Genomic DNA, 15,803 nt, shown 5'->3' with positions numbered 1-15,803 from the left:
CCAGGCCGCCCATAACCAACCGCATCTCTTTTCCAAAGCAGAAAAAGCCAAAGAAATTGAAAACTCGAACACACTCAACGCATGTCGGCGTAGTTTCCGTAAATCAAACATTGTTGGGCCGATGATTGCCAGACATGCAACAGGCTGCCGGGTGCGAGATTTGAGATACTGAACCATGGTTCAGCGGAGACCAAAATGGCCACTGAGGAGAAAAGAACCGAAAATGTAGTACCTACTTTGTTTCGAGGGGGAGAGAAAAAAGGGAAGCAAGTAAATTCTGGCTGACTAAACCTGACCGTGGACGAAGAGATAATTGATGGAGCAAAAGGCTCAGTATTAGCAAGGTGGTTGCTCGTTAGAGGTCTATCTTGCTCTCCTGCGCTGTCTATGCTTTGGTATTTCGTAACAATGATTTCAATCATTAATGCTTCTCGGTTTTTTCGGAAATCTAGGGCGGGAATTATGCAAAGAGATTCGTAACATAGGAAAAATGACAAGAGACAGAAGGAGAACAGTCAGGGGAAAAAAGCAGTCTAGCTTGACATGATCACGTCACCCATGTACTGTACAAGATCATTTGAGCGCTCATCGAAAGCAAAAGACCCATCCAAACCCAAACCCCTCAGGTGCATCGATGAAGAAAGGGTCGTCTAATATATGTTTGAGGGGAATGAAAACTCAAAATGCCGACCTGAACGTGAGAAGCGCAAGCCAAACGCCTCAGATGCGAAAAAAAAAACAGTGATTAAGGAAGCCAGGCGACGCCAATGCTGTGTAGACGGCGGGCCGGACGTGCTCCCACGCGCGTAAAGAATGACCCCCCCGTGGATCGGAACCATGCAAAGTGATTTTGAAGTCGATTAGAAAACGATAAAGGGTATCAAGAGTGGTCTTGTCAACCTCACTCGGCTCGGCTCGTAGATTCTGTGACAATCCAGAAAGTATAAAAAGGGAATAAAACAACTGTCGGCAAAAGCTCATGTCTATTCGGTTGTCAATGTCGCAGGGACTCCGTAAACTCATGACGTAGTGGATGTATTTCGTGGCAAATGTGACCAGTAGTCGGGATTCCGCGTCGGAATTAATTGGGTCGCAATGTTTCAGGGCTTCGTGCCCCTGTGGGGAGACGGCATCGACTCAGGAGATGTATGCTCCACATCGCTGAAAGGTGACTGCCGCTGAGAATCGAGGTCATTACCACCGTTCCGCATTTGGTTGCGAAGTGCAGGGAGCTGTCGCCGCCTTGCGTTGATGAACCAGTTGCTGATCTAAGGAAAGAATAAGCAAATCGTGTGAGGGGAGACACATGGATGGGGTGGTATCGGCCTACCTGACTAATCGTGAGACCCGTACGAGTCATGAACATCTGCTTATCCTCCTCGCTAGGATATGGGTGGTCAAGGTGCTCATGGAACCAGGCGCGCAGGATATCCGTGACCGGCTTCGGCAAGTTGCCCCGTCTGCGCTTATTCTTGGAGTCGATCGGATCGCCAAGGATGCCAAAATTGGATTGCTGGGCGTGGGATAGCGATTGCGGGGTGACTTGCTCCGAGTCGCTCTGGTAGGCCATCGTGGGGTACGGGTATGCGACCTGGTTGGGCAACGAATGCGGCCCAGCGCCTCCCATAAACGAATCTGCACTCCTCCTATCATTTAAGGGGCCGGAAATGTTGGTCGCAGGAAAACCGTGGCCGCTCATAGGCCCAGCGCGAAAATCCTGTGCCGCGTACTCGGGTCGCGACAAACCCCTTGATTCCGAGAATGCAGCCGACGAAGGGGACATCCCCCGTTCGGGCAGGGACTGAAGATCGCGGATCGACGGCAGAATGGGACTGGGGCCACGAGAAGTAAATCGAGTCGAGGCTGAAGCGGACTGAGGGGGATTTCCGGCAAGGCGGCTATGAAGGGGGCTGCTGCTGTCTCGCGGAAATGCTTCACCAGGCCGGAAGTCGTCCGCCAATGGTAGCTTCGAGGGAGTGGCATACGGCAGGCGATCGGACAGAGATCGGGAAGTCGGGGTCAAGTCGAAACTAGCTGAAAGGGGTCTTTCGCGCGTGTGTGGATTCTGGCGGGAGGCAAAATATGAAGTCGACTCAATTTCATCGTGGAGATGAGGAGGAAGAAGCTATAGCGGGGGTAACAAGACCAGTTTAGTTTTTTTTTTTTGGTATATACTCTCGGAGGCCTCAGCGACAGGGTAGTTTGTGACTCTCAAACTCACCTCTCGGAAGGAAGGAAGGGCTGGCGTATGATCGGCTGTCATTCCACTTGCGTATGAGATAGCCATTTTTCCAGCAGAAGTTCCCTCGCCCAGATCACGGTACTGGGACATAGACTGTAAAGTACTCAAGAGTGGTGGTGGCGACGTTGAAACACGATGTGACTATCCGCTAGCGCAAAGACAGACAGGGTAAATACAGCCGACCTGCGGCTCTTCAGACAATCCTGGGAGGGCGATCGGATTGGAATGACGAGGCAATCCGGCGCGCGCGCGTCAAGTCTCTCTTATGTTGATCGAGAGAAGAAACCGAGAGGAAGGAGGCTAATCTAGCCAGAGTGGATTGTAGTGAGTGGTGGTGGTGGGGTTGGTGGATTGAAAAAGGATAGGAGAGTGGAGGAGGAGAAGGAGGGGTGTGAGAGAGAGGGAGGGGGGAGGGGATGGAAGTGGATTAAGAAGGATAAGATAAAGAATTGAAGGGGAACGAGAGAGGGAGGTAGGATCGTGAGGATTAGTAGGATTTTTTGAGTATTTGGTATGAATGCGACTGCTGCTGGTGAAATTAGTGGATTTGAAGAGAGATATGGGCGAGATAGAATAGTAATATAGTTACCAGGGCCTGAGTCTAAAAGTACCTTGACATTGCCGCACACGATGACGATGGAGACAGCTGAACCAAGGTTATGCAAGGTAGGGAGTGAGGCAGCTCAACAATTGGATCTGGGCTGGGTGGACACCAGATCTCTTTTCTCAAGGTTGTCGGGGTTCAGACAATTTAATTTTTGATTTGTTTTTTTTTTTTTTTGTTTTAATTGATTTTTCTTTTCCTTCCTTAATCTAAAATTTCTAATTTTTTTTTTTTTACTTCTTTTTTCCTTTTTCTTTTTTTTTCCCCTTCCTCCCCTTCGATATCCACCTCCTTCCTTCCTTTCCCTTTTTCTTTTCTACACTTTACCCTTTTCATCGCATCTCTTTTCCCTTCAATGCCCTCTTCGAATTCACTTTTTTTTTCCCTATCAATTTTATACTTCTAATTTTGTCTTATTTCGAAGAAGAACTCGATCCTCTCCCCCACGTCCCACGTACTAACCAACTACATACGTAGCCCATGTTTTTACCTTTTCTTTCCTTTCTATAAACCCCCCCCCCGAATTTGAATCGTGAAAAAAAAAATGTATAGCACCGTTCATCGATCAGATCATGCAGGTCGCGGTCCTCCGAGATCCTGCAGACAAACTACTCTGTAGACCGAATATAAAAATCCTTCCAAAGCCCACACACACACACATATTATCTTGTCACCCAATAAGGAAGGCAATGCATGTCCACCATGGTCAAGAGACGACGAGAGGGAAAAGAGGGGAAATAAGAAACACGAACAATCAGATCAGATCATCCCTTCAACAAGACACAACACGCGCATCTTCCGCGCGCAAACCGTCCGTCAGCTGTTCCATCCAAGCCAAGCCCGTCAACCATGGATAATATGGTAAGTAGTTAAGAACAGGGAGGGAGGGGGGGGTTAGTTAAGAACTAAGAAAACCCCCAGTGAAGAATCGACGATCTTTGGAGGGGAGGTGAAGTGGAGTGGATACATTGACCATAAAACTACGATGGACGAACGGTTCGTCTCAACTTGCTCGCTCCCTCCTTTTGGTTTATAATGGGCATGTAAAGAGAAGAATGAACGGGCAAGCGCGGGGGAGGGAAACTACAAATGGAAGAAATGAGTGAAGTGAAGTGTATACCGAGAGAGAATAGAGAGAGGTCGAGAAAGGAACTACGATGGAAAGAACTTAGTAATAATGATCGAGAAATATAAATATCAAATGACTGTGTCAATCCATTCTCATGGCCCCCCCGTATGATCTCAATCGTTTTGAGATCCTAATTTTCCTTTTCCCCTGATTCATTGTTGGTCCTTCTTGATCCTCTTTTCGGTCCCTACCTGACTCGTCTTTAGGGTTGTAGTCCTGACAGATGCCAAGGAATCTCGAAAGGTAGTGAGCGCTGGCTTGGTATCTACCCATAGAAAATAATCCGGGGGTGGATGGAAAGGAGGAAGAACGGGCTGGCAAGAGAAGATTAGATCAGAGTCTTCAGACGCAGCCTGACTGGCCAGGCTGTGTATGCCCCTACTTTAGAGGTTCAGTCAATTAGTGCTATGCTCGAGTCGAAGCATGTTCACTACTGGAGCTCCTCCCTGGATGTACTCCGGGTGTACTCCGTGTTTTGAACCGGTGTGTACTAGGTAACTATGGAGAGGTTGTACTATAACTACATCTGTCCAGCGCAGAGATGTACTTAGTAGGTTTGTAGCTTGATGGAGTTTGGAGAGGGGGATCCATATTCCATGAGGAACCATCCCTGCGCTAGGTCCCCAAATTGCCTACTGGGAACCCGCAAGGAATCCTAGATCCTAGATGCCACATTTTAGTCGTATGCTAACTATGAGTAGGCCCAGAGAGGTTTTTGGAGGTGACGATTTTACCCCCGTTTGCACATTTCCGATCTCCATCCATGCCTTTCTCGTTCTCTCCTCTTCGGTTTTCATGTTTTCATTGGATTGACATGGTTCATGTTTTTTGGCCTTCCTTTTTTGAATTTTATTTAATGTGTTGTGTTTTTTGCTTTTTGAGTGGTTCATGCCAAACCTCATACCAAAATAGTGGATGAACGAACCCGTGTCATCCGGGAACGTCTGAGAAGCCCGTTTCATTAGTATTCGGTTGTTGCTGGATGAACTTTTGGGGCTTGGGGGTGGGTTAACAGAAAAGGGGATTGATTGATTAATGACACAGCATCATCCCTCCCCATCTTTCTTCAGTCCCCTCCCGGCTCGCCAGACTAGGCTAGCACCAGCGCCAGGGCAAAACGAAGCTGAAACTAAGGGCAAACCATCGAAACCCCTTCATGGCACACCCAGAACTCGAACCCGAACTCGAATGCGATCGAACTCCATTCCTTCTCTAATGCTAGTGAGCTTCCAGAACCAGGCTAACTTCCGTTCTTATTTGTTTGTCTTGCTTCCCAAACATTTTTTTGGTCTTTTTTCTTTCTTTTTTTAGCGACCGTGTAGAAGAAATCAGGTGTCCCTTTCCCAAAACCCTCGATCCTAGGTACAGGAGATTCTGACTTGTCGTAGGCGACTTTTTGAGACGTGATCTGTGCGTAGGTGCCTCGGCTTCTGAGGTGTGTGTTGGGGTGGAATCTAGTACTCGCGGAGCACTTGCCCCGTACCTCTACTAGGATGATGCTTGCTAAAAGACAGCAGCGGAGGAGTTGGGGTAAATGAGGGTGGCCTCAAGAATTCTGGTATAATTCGTTCGACATACAAACAGGCCTTTTTGTTTTGACGATACGGTGGCGGGAGAATTTGATTCAGCCCTTTGGGTTGGTCTAATGATTCTGGCCTGCCTTACATTCAACTGTCCCGCTGGGTTAATTATTGCAGTCTCTGCTTGATTAAATGCCGTAGACAAGTGGGGGGAAGAGGGGGCGAGGTGGTACGGTTGACGACCAGAGCGTCCACCGCGCTTAGTTTCAGTCAACGGAAAATGCTTCCTGCACGCATTTCTTGTTTGAAGACGAGAAGATTGGGAGGTGCAGCAAAAAGTAATAAAGCCTCACCATAACCCTGGCCTACCCACTCACCTCTCAACGTCGTACAAAGCAATAATGGCTGGTAGCCCGGGGGAAGGGAGAAAGGGATACTAGGGGGGGAATCCCGGAAGCGCAATAATACAAGTAGGCACAGCAGTCCAGCGAACGGACAGCTGAACCGACCAACAACACAACACCAGCTCACTAGAAAACTGCACGGGAGGAGCAAGGAAGCAAATTCTCTTCCTCAGGAACGGTCCGGAGCAGGTATGGCTGCAGGCCTCGCCCAAAGGGCCTTGTCTTCGCGCGGAGAGGAGGCGGGGCGATAGGACAATGCAGTACAGTAGATATTGGCACTGCAATTGAGATCAGTGTTCTCTTTTGGCTGCGAGGTTGTTGTCGCAAGCCAATCAATTATTCGAGAATCTCAAAAAGCAGACAAGAGACAATGTCACGATACATGAAGGGAAAAAGAGATCGCCGGGTTGGATCCACATCGGTGGTGGTGTCAAAAAGGCGCGGAGGCCGGTCACTGGACCATACAGAAACCGACAAAGCGATCCCAAGTCATAGCTTATCCCAATCCGGACTATGGGTAAGCAAGCCTGGAGCCTTAGCTACACTTCATGTTCAATCCGAGGAAGGATCAGATGGCCTCAAAGGAAGTTAGAAGAGATAATGTTCAGAAAGCGAAAATTGCACCAAATACCAAGATAGCAATAAAACGGAATAAAAAAAATGAATGAAAAAAAAAAAAGAAAACAGAGAAAGAGGACGCAAAAGAAGCAAAAAGGGAAGGCTTGTAACGTATACAACGTGTTGTCCAGGGTTTTTCCAAGGCGACTTGCCTTGCAGCATTCCCTAAACCGCGACGGCTACGGCGTCCCTCCCGCTGCAAGGTTGTTGAAGAGACAGGTTCGATCGAAGGCTCAGAGCGAATGATCGCGATCGATCGGTCCAAAGCCAGGGAATGACAGGCGCACAGGGAGCCAGTCAGTCATTCCCCACGGCGGGGTAACTGAAAGGACTCGAACAGTGACTGGATGACTGGGATAACTGGCACTGGAAGCGAATGCCTGCTGTAGGCTGGGATTCGAGAGAGGGGAAGGGGGGAGGGAGGAAGGGGAAGCGCGCCAGTGTCAATGTACCTAGGAACAACTAAAAGTACAACCGAAGTCGAACGGTAAAAATCCCAGCTTCCGGGACAAGGATCGTCCACAGCAGCAGGAGCAATTCTTCCTTTCCGACCGACCAACCCCACTCGCCTGCCATCTTTGTCAATGGTCAATGTAAATTATCCATCCGTACGTCAGACATAAATCAGTCCAGAGACGAAAACAATGACAATATATTTGTCTACCTTGCTCCTACTAAGAAACTGTCCCGGAAATCTAACTATTACGTCTATAGAGTTTCGGAACGTATTGGCAGAATCCAGTAGAACAGCCCTAAGGGATTGATGGTCGTTGATAAATAAATCGATCTTGGGGGGCCAGGCCACCTTGCTGGTATCAATCAATCAATAGTCGAGAAGCCGGATTGAGTTTTGGCCCTCTAGGCTCTCTGGCTGACTCGAAGAGCCGCATGTTCGCTATGGTTCCGTATCACCGCCCCTTCCCCCTCCTTCTTTACGAAAGCAGCGTGATCAAGGTGGGTGACATGACTGAAGGAGGTTCTACCGTTCTAACGCTATTGAGGTGAGGAGTGCCCTGAATTGATTGGTGCGACCTGCCATATAATATGCAAGATCCATCGCCCGTGCATATGACATCTCAAATTATCGGCTCGAATGTGGGTAGGAAGTGGAACTGACGTGCCGTGATCAGAAGTGAGTCGTGAAAATATCAGTTGTTATAACATCATGGTTTACGAGTAGCATGGGGAGGAAGAGGGAGGAGGGGGGGGAGGAGCAGGCGGGGCCATAATATTCAGAGGTGGGGATCATGATCGCATTTGGTCGCCCACATAATCTATATGAATTCGTGTTGATTATGGTGAGATGAAAGAAGGATCCGAGAACCCAAGGGTGGAGGAATGGGGTAATGAGGATTGACAAATTGTCATATACTACGGAATATGTGTAGTCAAATAGAATGGAAAAACTTCACAGATTTTCGGATGTGATGTGGATGCCGCATCGCATCGCTCTTTCATGGACCGGGAATCCTTGCCCACGAGGAGGATACCGTCCCAAACTTCGGGTAAGTCAAGACAAGTTAGGCAGGCAGACAGACAGGCGCTGACTTCATGGGCCAAACCTTAAGCCCCAGTCTCGGTGGTGACAAGCGCATGAGGGCAATCCGACAATGGGTCGATGACAGGCAGACGAGACAGTGGACAGGGGCAGCACCGCGAGATGACCCATGGTTACTGGTCCAATAGTCTTGCTCAGGCAATGAGAACACACCACATGATGGTCTAGGTCGGGTATGCATGAAAGATCTTCACCAAGTGGGTTGTGATTTCTTTCTTTCTTTTTTTTTTCTTTTGATTTTTTTTGGTCATGAGCATTGGTTGGAGAAGGCATCCTGCCACGGATACAAGGCAGAGCTGAAAAATGGAGTGTCGGTCGCAATCCCTCTTACGTTTAGCGTGGTTTATTTGACTCGATGCACCCAGTCACAAGCCCATGATAATGTAACCCACTCACCACCTTAAGACGATCGGAAAAGCACCCATTTGAAGCGACCCAGTTCATTGGTCTTTCCCCTGGAACAGGTTCACTCCAATCAACTGCGGTCCCCGTCAGCTCCTTCTCTGGCAGGCGGAGAGGTCGGTCACTTCTGCGACAGGGATGCGCATGTCGTTCCGTGGGCTGGAGGGATAGGATTTCCGATCAGTCATCAATGGGCTTCTGGGATGATAGAGCGTCAGCGAGTTCAACTGCCTCGCTCGATGGTTGGTCAAATCGCGCGCGAGGTATGCCAGCAGCTAAGATTAGCAGCCGAGCATGAGTACTAGGCACTTAGTGACCACTAACTAGTAGTTAGCAGTAAGTGTACGGAGTAGTCGCAAGGTTCCCGCCAGCAACGCATCCCCAAACCATGCCGACTCGTGCGGACGGCCATCGTGCGTCAATGGCTTGTTTACTTTGTGTATTGCGATCGGTCATCGACTCTTTCGCGGGCGCAGTGTTGGCCGTGGAGAGTGATCGTTCCAGACTATGGCCTGGTCTCCTCCCATTTGGCACCGAGATCAGCAAGCCGGCCGAGAAGAGCATGCCGGCGATCTGGTTAGGCACAACTCTAATTGCATATTCGCTGCGATCGGAAGATGCCACATCTCGACATTGCTAAGCGCGATCACAAGAAGGCATAATTTGGGATGAATTGTGACAGCCGTCTCCGGGGCCTTTCTGAAAAGAGCATTGTCCTCTTTCTTCAGAGGGCAATCTGCCCCGCGTCGATTGACAGGAGAGTTCGGTTCGAACCAGGAAATGGTCAAAGTTTAGCTGGCCCTGCTGGAGACTGCTGGAGACCACTGGAGACCGCTGGAGACTCCTGGAGACCGCCCCGTTTTGACTCTAGCAGTTTAGTCACTTTAGTGTGAGCTATCCACGATTCCATCTGTCCCTAGACCGAGCAAACCCGCTTGTCACTCGTCAGTCGCATCCTTCGCGTGCAAGCCTAATTCGAGCGGCCCTCGTGGCTTCGCTAGATCAGAGTTTCACGATTCCAACTGCCGTTGATGATTTGTCAGTTGGTACTTGACAGACGCCGGGGCTGTACAAACTTGCTCTAGTGTCGGTGAAGTCAACTGAACGACGCAAAGTGTCAAGTTCATGACCATGACGGAACTTAAGTGCGTTCCCACCGAGACGGAGGATCACCGGAGAACTGAGTCGTGGCCTTGTCGTTATAGCGGTAGGTTACTCAATAGTACAGTACCATTGCAATAGGTACTAGTTACTATCTTACCAGTCAAAGGGCGGGGACTGACTGACTGACTCCTTCCTGAATGGGCAGCGGTTGGACCCGTCACCATCATCATCATCATCATCATCATCATCATCATCATCATCGTGTAGCTATCGTGCTTGTACAGAGTACGTATGTCTATACATAGTAGTAGTAATGGAGAAGGCAGTCGAGAGTGGTCAGGAGACATATCAATGGGGTCATTGCTGTGTTCGTCTCGATTACTTTCAATTAAATTACCTGGGTACAAGTAAAGTATTCCGTAGCAGTGGCATCAGCTGCCGATACGAAGACCACAGCCACCGATGACGCAGGCCATCGGCGCACCATCGTCCAGCCAAGCCGCCGAGAGGCTGGTGATGGTTCGAAACTGACAGCCCAGTCGCCACTTCCGAGCGGAGCCTGCAGCGGGAGACCGCATTGGGTCTAGTCTCATGCAGTTCTTGCTTTAGTGGCTGCTACTCGAGTACATATATTTCTGATTGTGGATTTTTGTTCCTTTTTTATTTATTTATTTATTTTTTTCTGCACCTGTCGCACCAGGATCCCAGACAGATCGTGCAGGGGATGGAGATTGGAACCAGGGTGCCGATCCCAGCCTGGATCTTGCAGAGCGGCATGGCAGAAAAGATCCCCTTGCCCTAATCTGGCAAGGCGCCAGTAGTCTTCCCTATTTGCTCAGCAATCCTATCGCTGTCGAAGAATTCAGAGAGAAGAAATCAATAATCAAGGTTGTTCAAGTAATCATCGAAAACACATAGCAGAGATAAACAATCAAAACGCTACCCATCTCCTTCAACTAAGCCAACCGGTAATTTTATTAAAGAGGAGAAAAACACCCACCCACTCTGAGGAAGAAAATGGCAGTCGGAAATCCCGACTCGGTTTTTATTTTTATTTCTTTTTCTTTTTTCAATTTTTTTTCTCCTCCGTCTTGGTAGAATCCTTCTAGAAGCATCGTCTTGACCGCCAAAGCATAATTGAATGATTCACTGGAGGACTGAAACTAGACTTCCCTCTTTAGGCAACTTCAACGTCTCACTAAAAGCAACAATAGACTTTCACTATTGTCAAAGTCATATCTTCGAATGATATGCTATGTGGACTAAGGTTGACACAAACAATCCAGGGAAGCCAGGGAAGCCAGGGATTATTTGTCATTCTGGTGTTTGCTGTCGTGTCACCGTCCGCTGGTTCCCGGTTCTTGGGATCCGCTGCCAGAAGGGGAGAAAGTGGGTGATGTGACACTGGCACTGGCACTCTGGCACTGGCTGATCGGCTCATCTTGCCTGTCACCTCTGTCGTGCACACCACCCGTTTTACCACTGCTTGTTGGACGGCTCCAGGTTGGTTGGAGGAACCAAGTGTTGCATTCCGCATCGGCGAGAGGGGACTCGAATCGGAGTCGGAAAAAGGAGTCGCTGACTTCACCTCTTCACCTCTTCTCCTCTCTATACACTACTCCGTACATACACATGTATAAGTTACTGTGCAGTCCAGCCCACTGCACAAAAACAGGAACAAGCATCGTCAGTTGACTTCAACCTTACTTGGGAGATCGTCTTGGCACGGACTTCCTCCACTTCCACTCACCAATCTGGATCGAGTTCCCCATCCAACCAACCATTCAAAGAGTGGAATGCACTCAGTAAGAAACTTTCCTCTGGAACGTAACTGACATCATCGCCGGTTCCAGGATGTCTTACCCGCTTCAAGGTTCCATTTTCCTCCTGACTGAGCCTCTCTCCCACGAGATGCCTTTCCCCCTCCCCCCCTCCTTCTCTCTCTAACCCCCTCCTCAATCCACACCCACCGCTGCGGCATGGTTTGATACGACGGTGGGAAAATCCCCCGAAGATTCCCCAGTTTGTCTGCCACATCCCCCCCCCTTTCCCTGGGTCCCGAACCCAATCGCAGATACCAACTGCCTGGTTGAGAATGGCGTTTCAATAGCCTGAGACTCTATTGCATCTCTAGTTTCAAACTCAAGCCTTTCGATTCCCCATCTGCCTCGCTCCCCCAAGCCACCGCATCACCGATCACGGACATCCCCCGTCCTTCGCCTTTCACCCCCACCAAACACAATACCTTTCTAGAACATGGCAAAGAAAAACTTCGGAGTTCATCACCAAGCTCGACCACCGGGTTCCGAGTGCAGTAAACGGAGCGTCACACCATGGGGACGATCTGGCCAATAGCGCCCCGTCGGTTCCTCCTGCGACTCTGCAAACCATTCCCCCTCCCTTCAAGCCTTGCGGACCCAGCAGTTCGTCTTCATGCACGCGGAGGATCGACGGACGATGATGATGCTGCGAGTTGCCCCTGCAGGTGGTAAGGACTACGGACTACGGATCCGAAGGATTTCCCTCCAGACTGCCATGACGATTTGTCCGGCTGCTTCGGCTCGCTCTGGTTGCTTTTTTAATTTTTGGTGTCTTTTTTCAGGTCTTCCCCAAAATAGACTTGACGGCCGTTGTTTGAGGCCTTAAACCATGCTTTTGGCGTGGTTGTGCTTGCCAGGCTTGTCATCTGCCACCGCTTCAAATGAACTGGTCCGGCGGAGTCAACACTCAGGGGGAGTGGAAAGATAGGGTTGGCAATTCGAACGCCGAATGGCGTTCGCGTTTGCCACAATAATGAGACGGTTGCATTCATATCGAGATGTGCCTTGGTTCCGACCAATGTTCCAACGACCCTCCCCCCTCACCTCCTCCGACCCTCCGCTAAGTCAAGATGGGCATTAAGGCCTTTAGTGGCTGTTCGATTCCCTTATGCATTACTAGTGAACTTGGGTGCCATGAATTGTCGATCAGCCCTCCCCTGCAGCTGTCCAAAATAGACGGTTATTTAGTTGGTCCATGATAATCTTTGGGGTGGGAAAAAAGCCACTTGGCTTTAGCTTCCAACTCTAATCTCCATTGTGGCTCGATACGAGAAAGAAGTACGATCCATCCGGTCCGGCTCAACCCTACAAGGTTCCTGGCACTAAGTTCACCGTGTTTATCTCATTCTCAAGTCACTTGCATACTACTCACACGAGGGGGTTGGCAAGCCTCTTTTCCCCACTACGAATCAGGCACCCGTTTCTCTCTCTGTGTGTCTTCTATCGCAGATGACGGCCATGGATGAAATCGGAGCATTAGACGAGGAGGTGCCAGAGATGGGGGACAGATGCTTCTATGTTTGGAGGTCTGGTTCTTCTGTCTAAAACGTCTCAGATCCTCTCGAGGTATGCCGTGTGTGTGGGTGTGTGACTTGAAACAACCGAGAACCAGCCAATTCCAAAAGTTCTGAGATGCGTCAACGGGGCTACTTCGATCTGTGCGCATCATGAAATCCTGAGACTCTTCTGAAACTGCCGCGTGCACGTCTTGTCTCCCCAGGACTTGTCACTGCTGACACGGGATAGTGGGGGAAGGAAGGAAGGAAGGAAGGAAGGAAGGAAGTATGCGGGTTTCTGGATGATCATAGTCGTAGAAACAAGTGGCTAGCGACTCTAGATTCCAACCCGTTTTGCTCCCTTGCCTCCCCCAACCCCCCCTTCTGGTTGTCACTGGTAGCATCAGTGATCCTTCGAAGGGTGGTTTGATGCGACCCCCCACCACATTGCTTCAGATCATTGCCGTTGACAGTCCGCGGAAGACCATGCGTAGATGTGTAAGTGGCTCTACAGGCGGACGATCACCATTTGCGAGACGGTCATCACAGCACTTTACCAGTCATCGCATCTGCAAGTCTATTCTTAGGCCTCCGGCTTTAATCGGGCAATCCTCCTTGTTTCCATCTCCTCCCATGGAGATCTGAAACACGTGAGGAAGGATCGATCGCAAGAGCATCAACATTGTAAATCTGTCAAGCGTCGGGCACGAAGACCTCGCTCAGCTAGGCCACGGGTAATACCCCGTGACCACTTGCAGTCCTTCCGAAGTGGGAAGAATGGAAGTGTCACGGGCAGGCCGCTGCCAGTACTCAGTATGTGACAGGCAGGGGTTTCAACCATTGAGCGTGCACACGTACCACTCTGCCCATGATGGATTCCATCCCGTCTTGATGTCACCTAATCCTGATTAATGCCTTTGGCCTGGTGGTTATGGAGGTGCCATCATGACAATGGATATATGAAACGATCATGCTCATATTCTGCTACCATCCCAGGTAGCAATCCTTCCCTTCCTTCCTCATAATCCCCGAATATATCCCCACAGCAACTACTACTACTACTACTACTACTACTACTACTACTACTACTACTACTACTACTACTACAACCCAACCCGATCTCGCTCGCGCCTGATTGATGCCCGGCCAATGACCTGCCTAGAATTCGGTATATGTAGCAGTTGAATGCCAAGCTCCTTCCAAGTCACCAGGTACTCAAGAGATATAAGATGTTCACAGAGCCTGCTAGACTATCTCATACGCATGATAGAACTAGCAAGCTACTTCCCATCAAATACTCTCATTAAAATACAAACTAACACTATGTGCGCTGTCGGGTCTTTCCCTACCCACACCGTGGGACTTGGTGTGTACTATACTTCGATATAGACGGGTGAACCACATGCCCCGTCGAGATATCTTTTGCCCGTGACGTCTACGGCAGGAGCAGCAGCAGCAGATTGACACACATACACATACACATACACACACACACACATACACATACATATATATATATATATATATATATACACATACTTCGGCTCAAAAAAGCCATCAAAGTCCACCCCAGGATCTCCGAAGTCCAGACTTCAAGATACCGTGATCACGACTTCCGCACTCCATGTTTGGTCTAACCCTTCTCTCTACCTCATATTGACATTTTGATGTTGCACAACAGTCAACAACTCGATCTCTGTCCGCGCAGATTGTTAGACACGCTCGTCATATTTAGCCGAGCATGAGCACGCTGCTGAAATGCCAGCCCCAGCCGGTCTTGGTTCCTTGCGCCGGGGAACTTACCCGTACCTAGTATCCTGTATCTGATTCGGGATATATAGAAGTACATTTCTCCTTGGGAGGCTGCGAGGAAGGCAGTGATTCTACTGGCAGACAGTATCGATCTCGTTGTTATCATCTGGCTCTACTCTACTTCGGGGATCGTGATGATGCGGTTTCCAATGTCTGGTGCGTGGCAAGCTTGATGTACTCAAGATAACACTGAATCATGAGTGAAGACAGGAACTCTGATTGGTTGGCAAGATGAAAATCGTGAGCAAGACGAAGGCTTTTATATTCCAATAAGCAAGGGCTACCATCATCATTGGTACCTCAGTCTTCTCACCGACCGCTGCCTCTCAGCGCTGCATTGGCATCTCCAGTGTCATCTACCTTGGCATATCCTCAGTGCCACTTACAATGAACAGACTGGATCATATCGCTTCATTAGGAGATATTATTTCATAAAATGAATATACATTCATCTTTGTACAAAGACTATTATAGTAGGTATGAACAAGGAGACGATGACAGGCAAAAGTGTCGGGTCTCGGACAGCCATTACTGATAAAAGTGTCTGGGCAACATAGTGGCGTGCTCCTTAGACAAACATGAGGAGCATAGAGACCAATCCACCGGCAAGGGATCCAATCATTTGCCCATTTGTCATGTGCATGGCGGAAGCCGCACCGGTGAAAAGAGCACCAGCTGCACTAGACGCGGTTGAGACTGCGGTCACTTGAGCAGTGGAAGACGCAGCCGTCGGAGTGCTGCTGTAGATCCTTTGGAAGCCAGTACTAGACGAGGCAGGAGCAGAAATGTTCTTGCCCCCAGCAGCACCAATGGTCTGAGAGTTAGCTGAGCTAGGTGCCTTGTAGGTGGTTCCCTCCTGCTCAGATTCACTTCCAGTATGGTCTCCAGACTCAGACACTGGCGAGACACCACTGACAGTGACAGGAGCAGTATCAGAGCTAGATCCAGAGGCAGATCCAGAGGCAGATCCAGAGGCAGATCCAGAGGCAGATCCAGAGGCATATCCAAATGCAGCACTAGCACCGGAAGAAGAGCCATTGCCAGAGCTAGAGCCAGCAGAGCTATTGTCAGAGCTAGAGCTGGTAAAAGAGCTA

General features: G+C 49.4%; 3 protein-coding genes across 3 annotated transcripts in view; all 3 read right to left on the bottom strand.

Annotated features, from left to right (window-relative positions):
• Positions 1-1,100: 1,100 nt before the first annotated feature.
• BO95DRAFT_426804 (homeobox domain-containing protein) lies at positions 1,101-2,287 on the bottom strand (the record flags this gene model as incomplete). The annotated part of the gene is made up of 3 exons (XM_025584763.1): positions 1,101-1,268; positions 1,331-2,125; positions 2,222-2,287. The coding sequence occupies 3 exons, from the start codon at positions 2,285-2,287 to the stop codon at positions 1,101-1,103; spliced, it is 1,029 nt and encodes a 342-aa protein (XP_025448105.1).
• Positions 2,288-14,466: 12,179 nt separating this feature from the next.
• BO95DRAFT_6977 (uncharacterized protein) lies at positions 14,467-14,920 on the bottom strand. Its single transcript, XM_025592148.1, has one exon. The coding sequence runs from the start codon at positions 14,813-14,815 to the stop codon at positions 14,579-14,581; it is 237 nt and encodes a 78-aa protein (XP_025448104.1). The 5' UTR covers positions 14,816-14,920; the 3' UTR covers positions 14,467-14,578.
• Positions 14,921-15,277: 357 nt separating this feature from the next.
• Positions 15,278-15,803, bottom strand: part of BO95DRAFT_458329 (uncharacterized protein) — a gene marked incomplete at both ends in the record, with an annotated part of 2,912 nt that continues 2,386 nt past the window's right edge. Inside the window, 2 exons of the mRNA XM_025588541.1 lie at positions 15,278-15,523; positions 15,580-15,755. Of these exons, the coding sequence (XP_025448103.1) occupies positions 15,278-15,523; positions 15,580-15,755 (422 nt within the window). The remainder of the gene's footprint in view (positions 15,524-15,579; positions 15,756-15,803) is intronic.

Source organism: Aspergillus brunneoviolaceus (genome assembly GCF_003184695.1).
Source record: "Aspergillus brunneoviolaceus CBS 621.78 unplaced genomic scaffold BO95scaffold_1, whole genome shotgun sequence".
NCBI lineage: Eukaryota > Fungi > Ascomycota > Eurotiomycetes > Eurotiales > Aspergillaceae > Aspergillus > Aspergillus brunneoviolaceus.
This window is presented reverse-complemented; position numbering and strand designations above follow the sequence as displayed.

What these genes read in the sequence shown, in the direction of transcription:
- BO95DRAFT_6977 (XM_025592148.1), bottom strand. Translation starts at nt 14,815, where the DNA reads ATGATAACAACGAGATCGATACTGTCTGCCAGTAGAATCACTGCCTTC.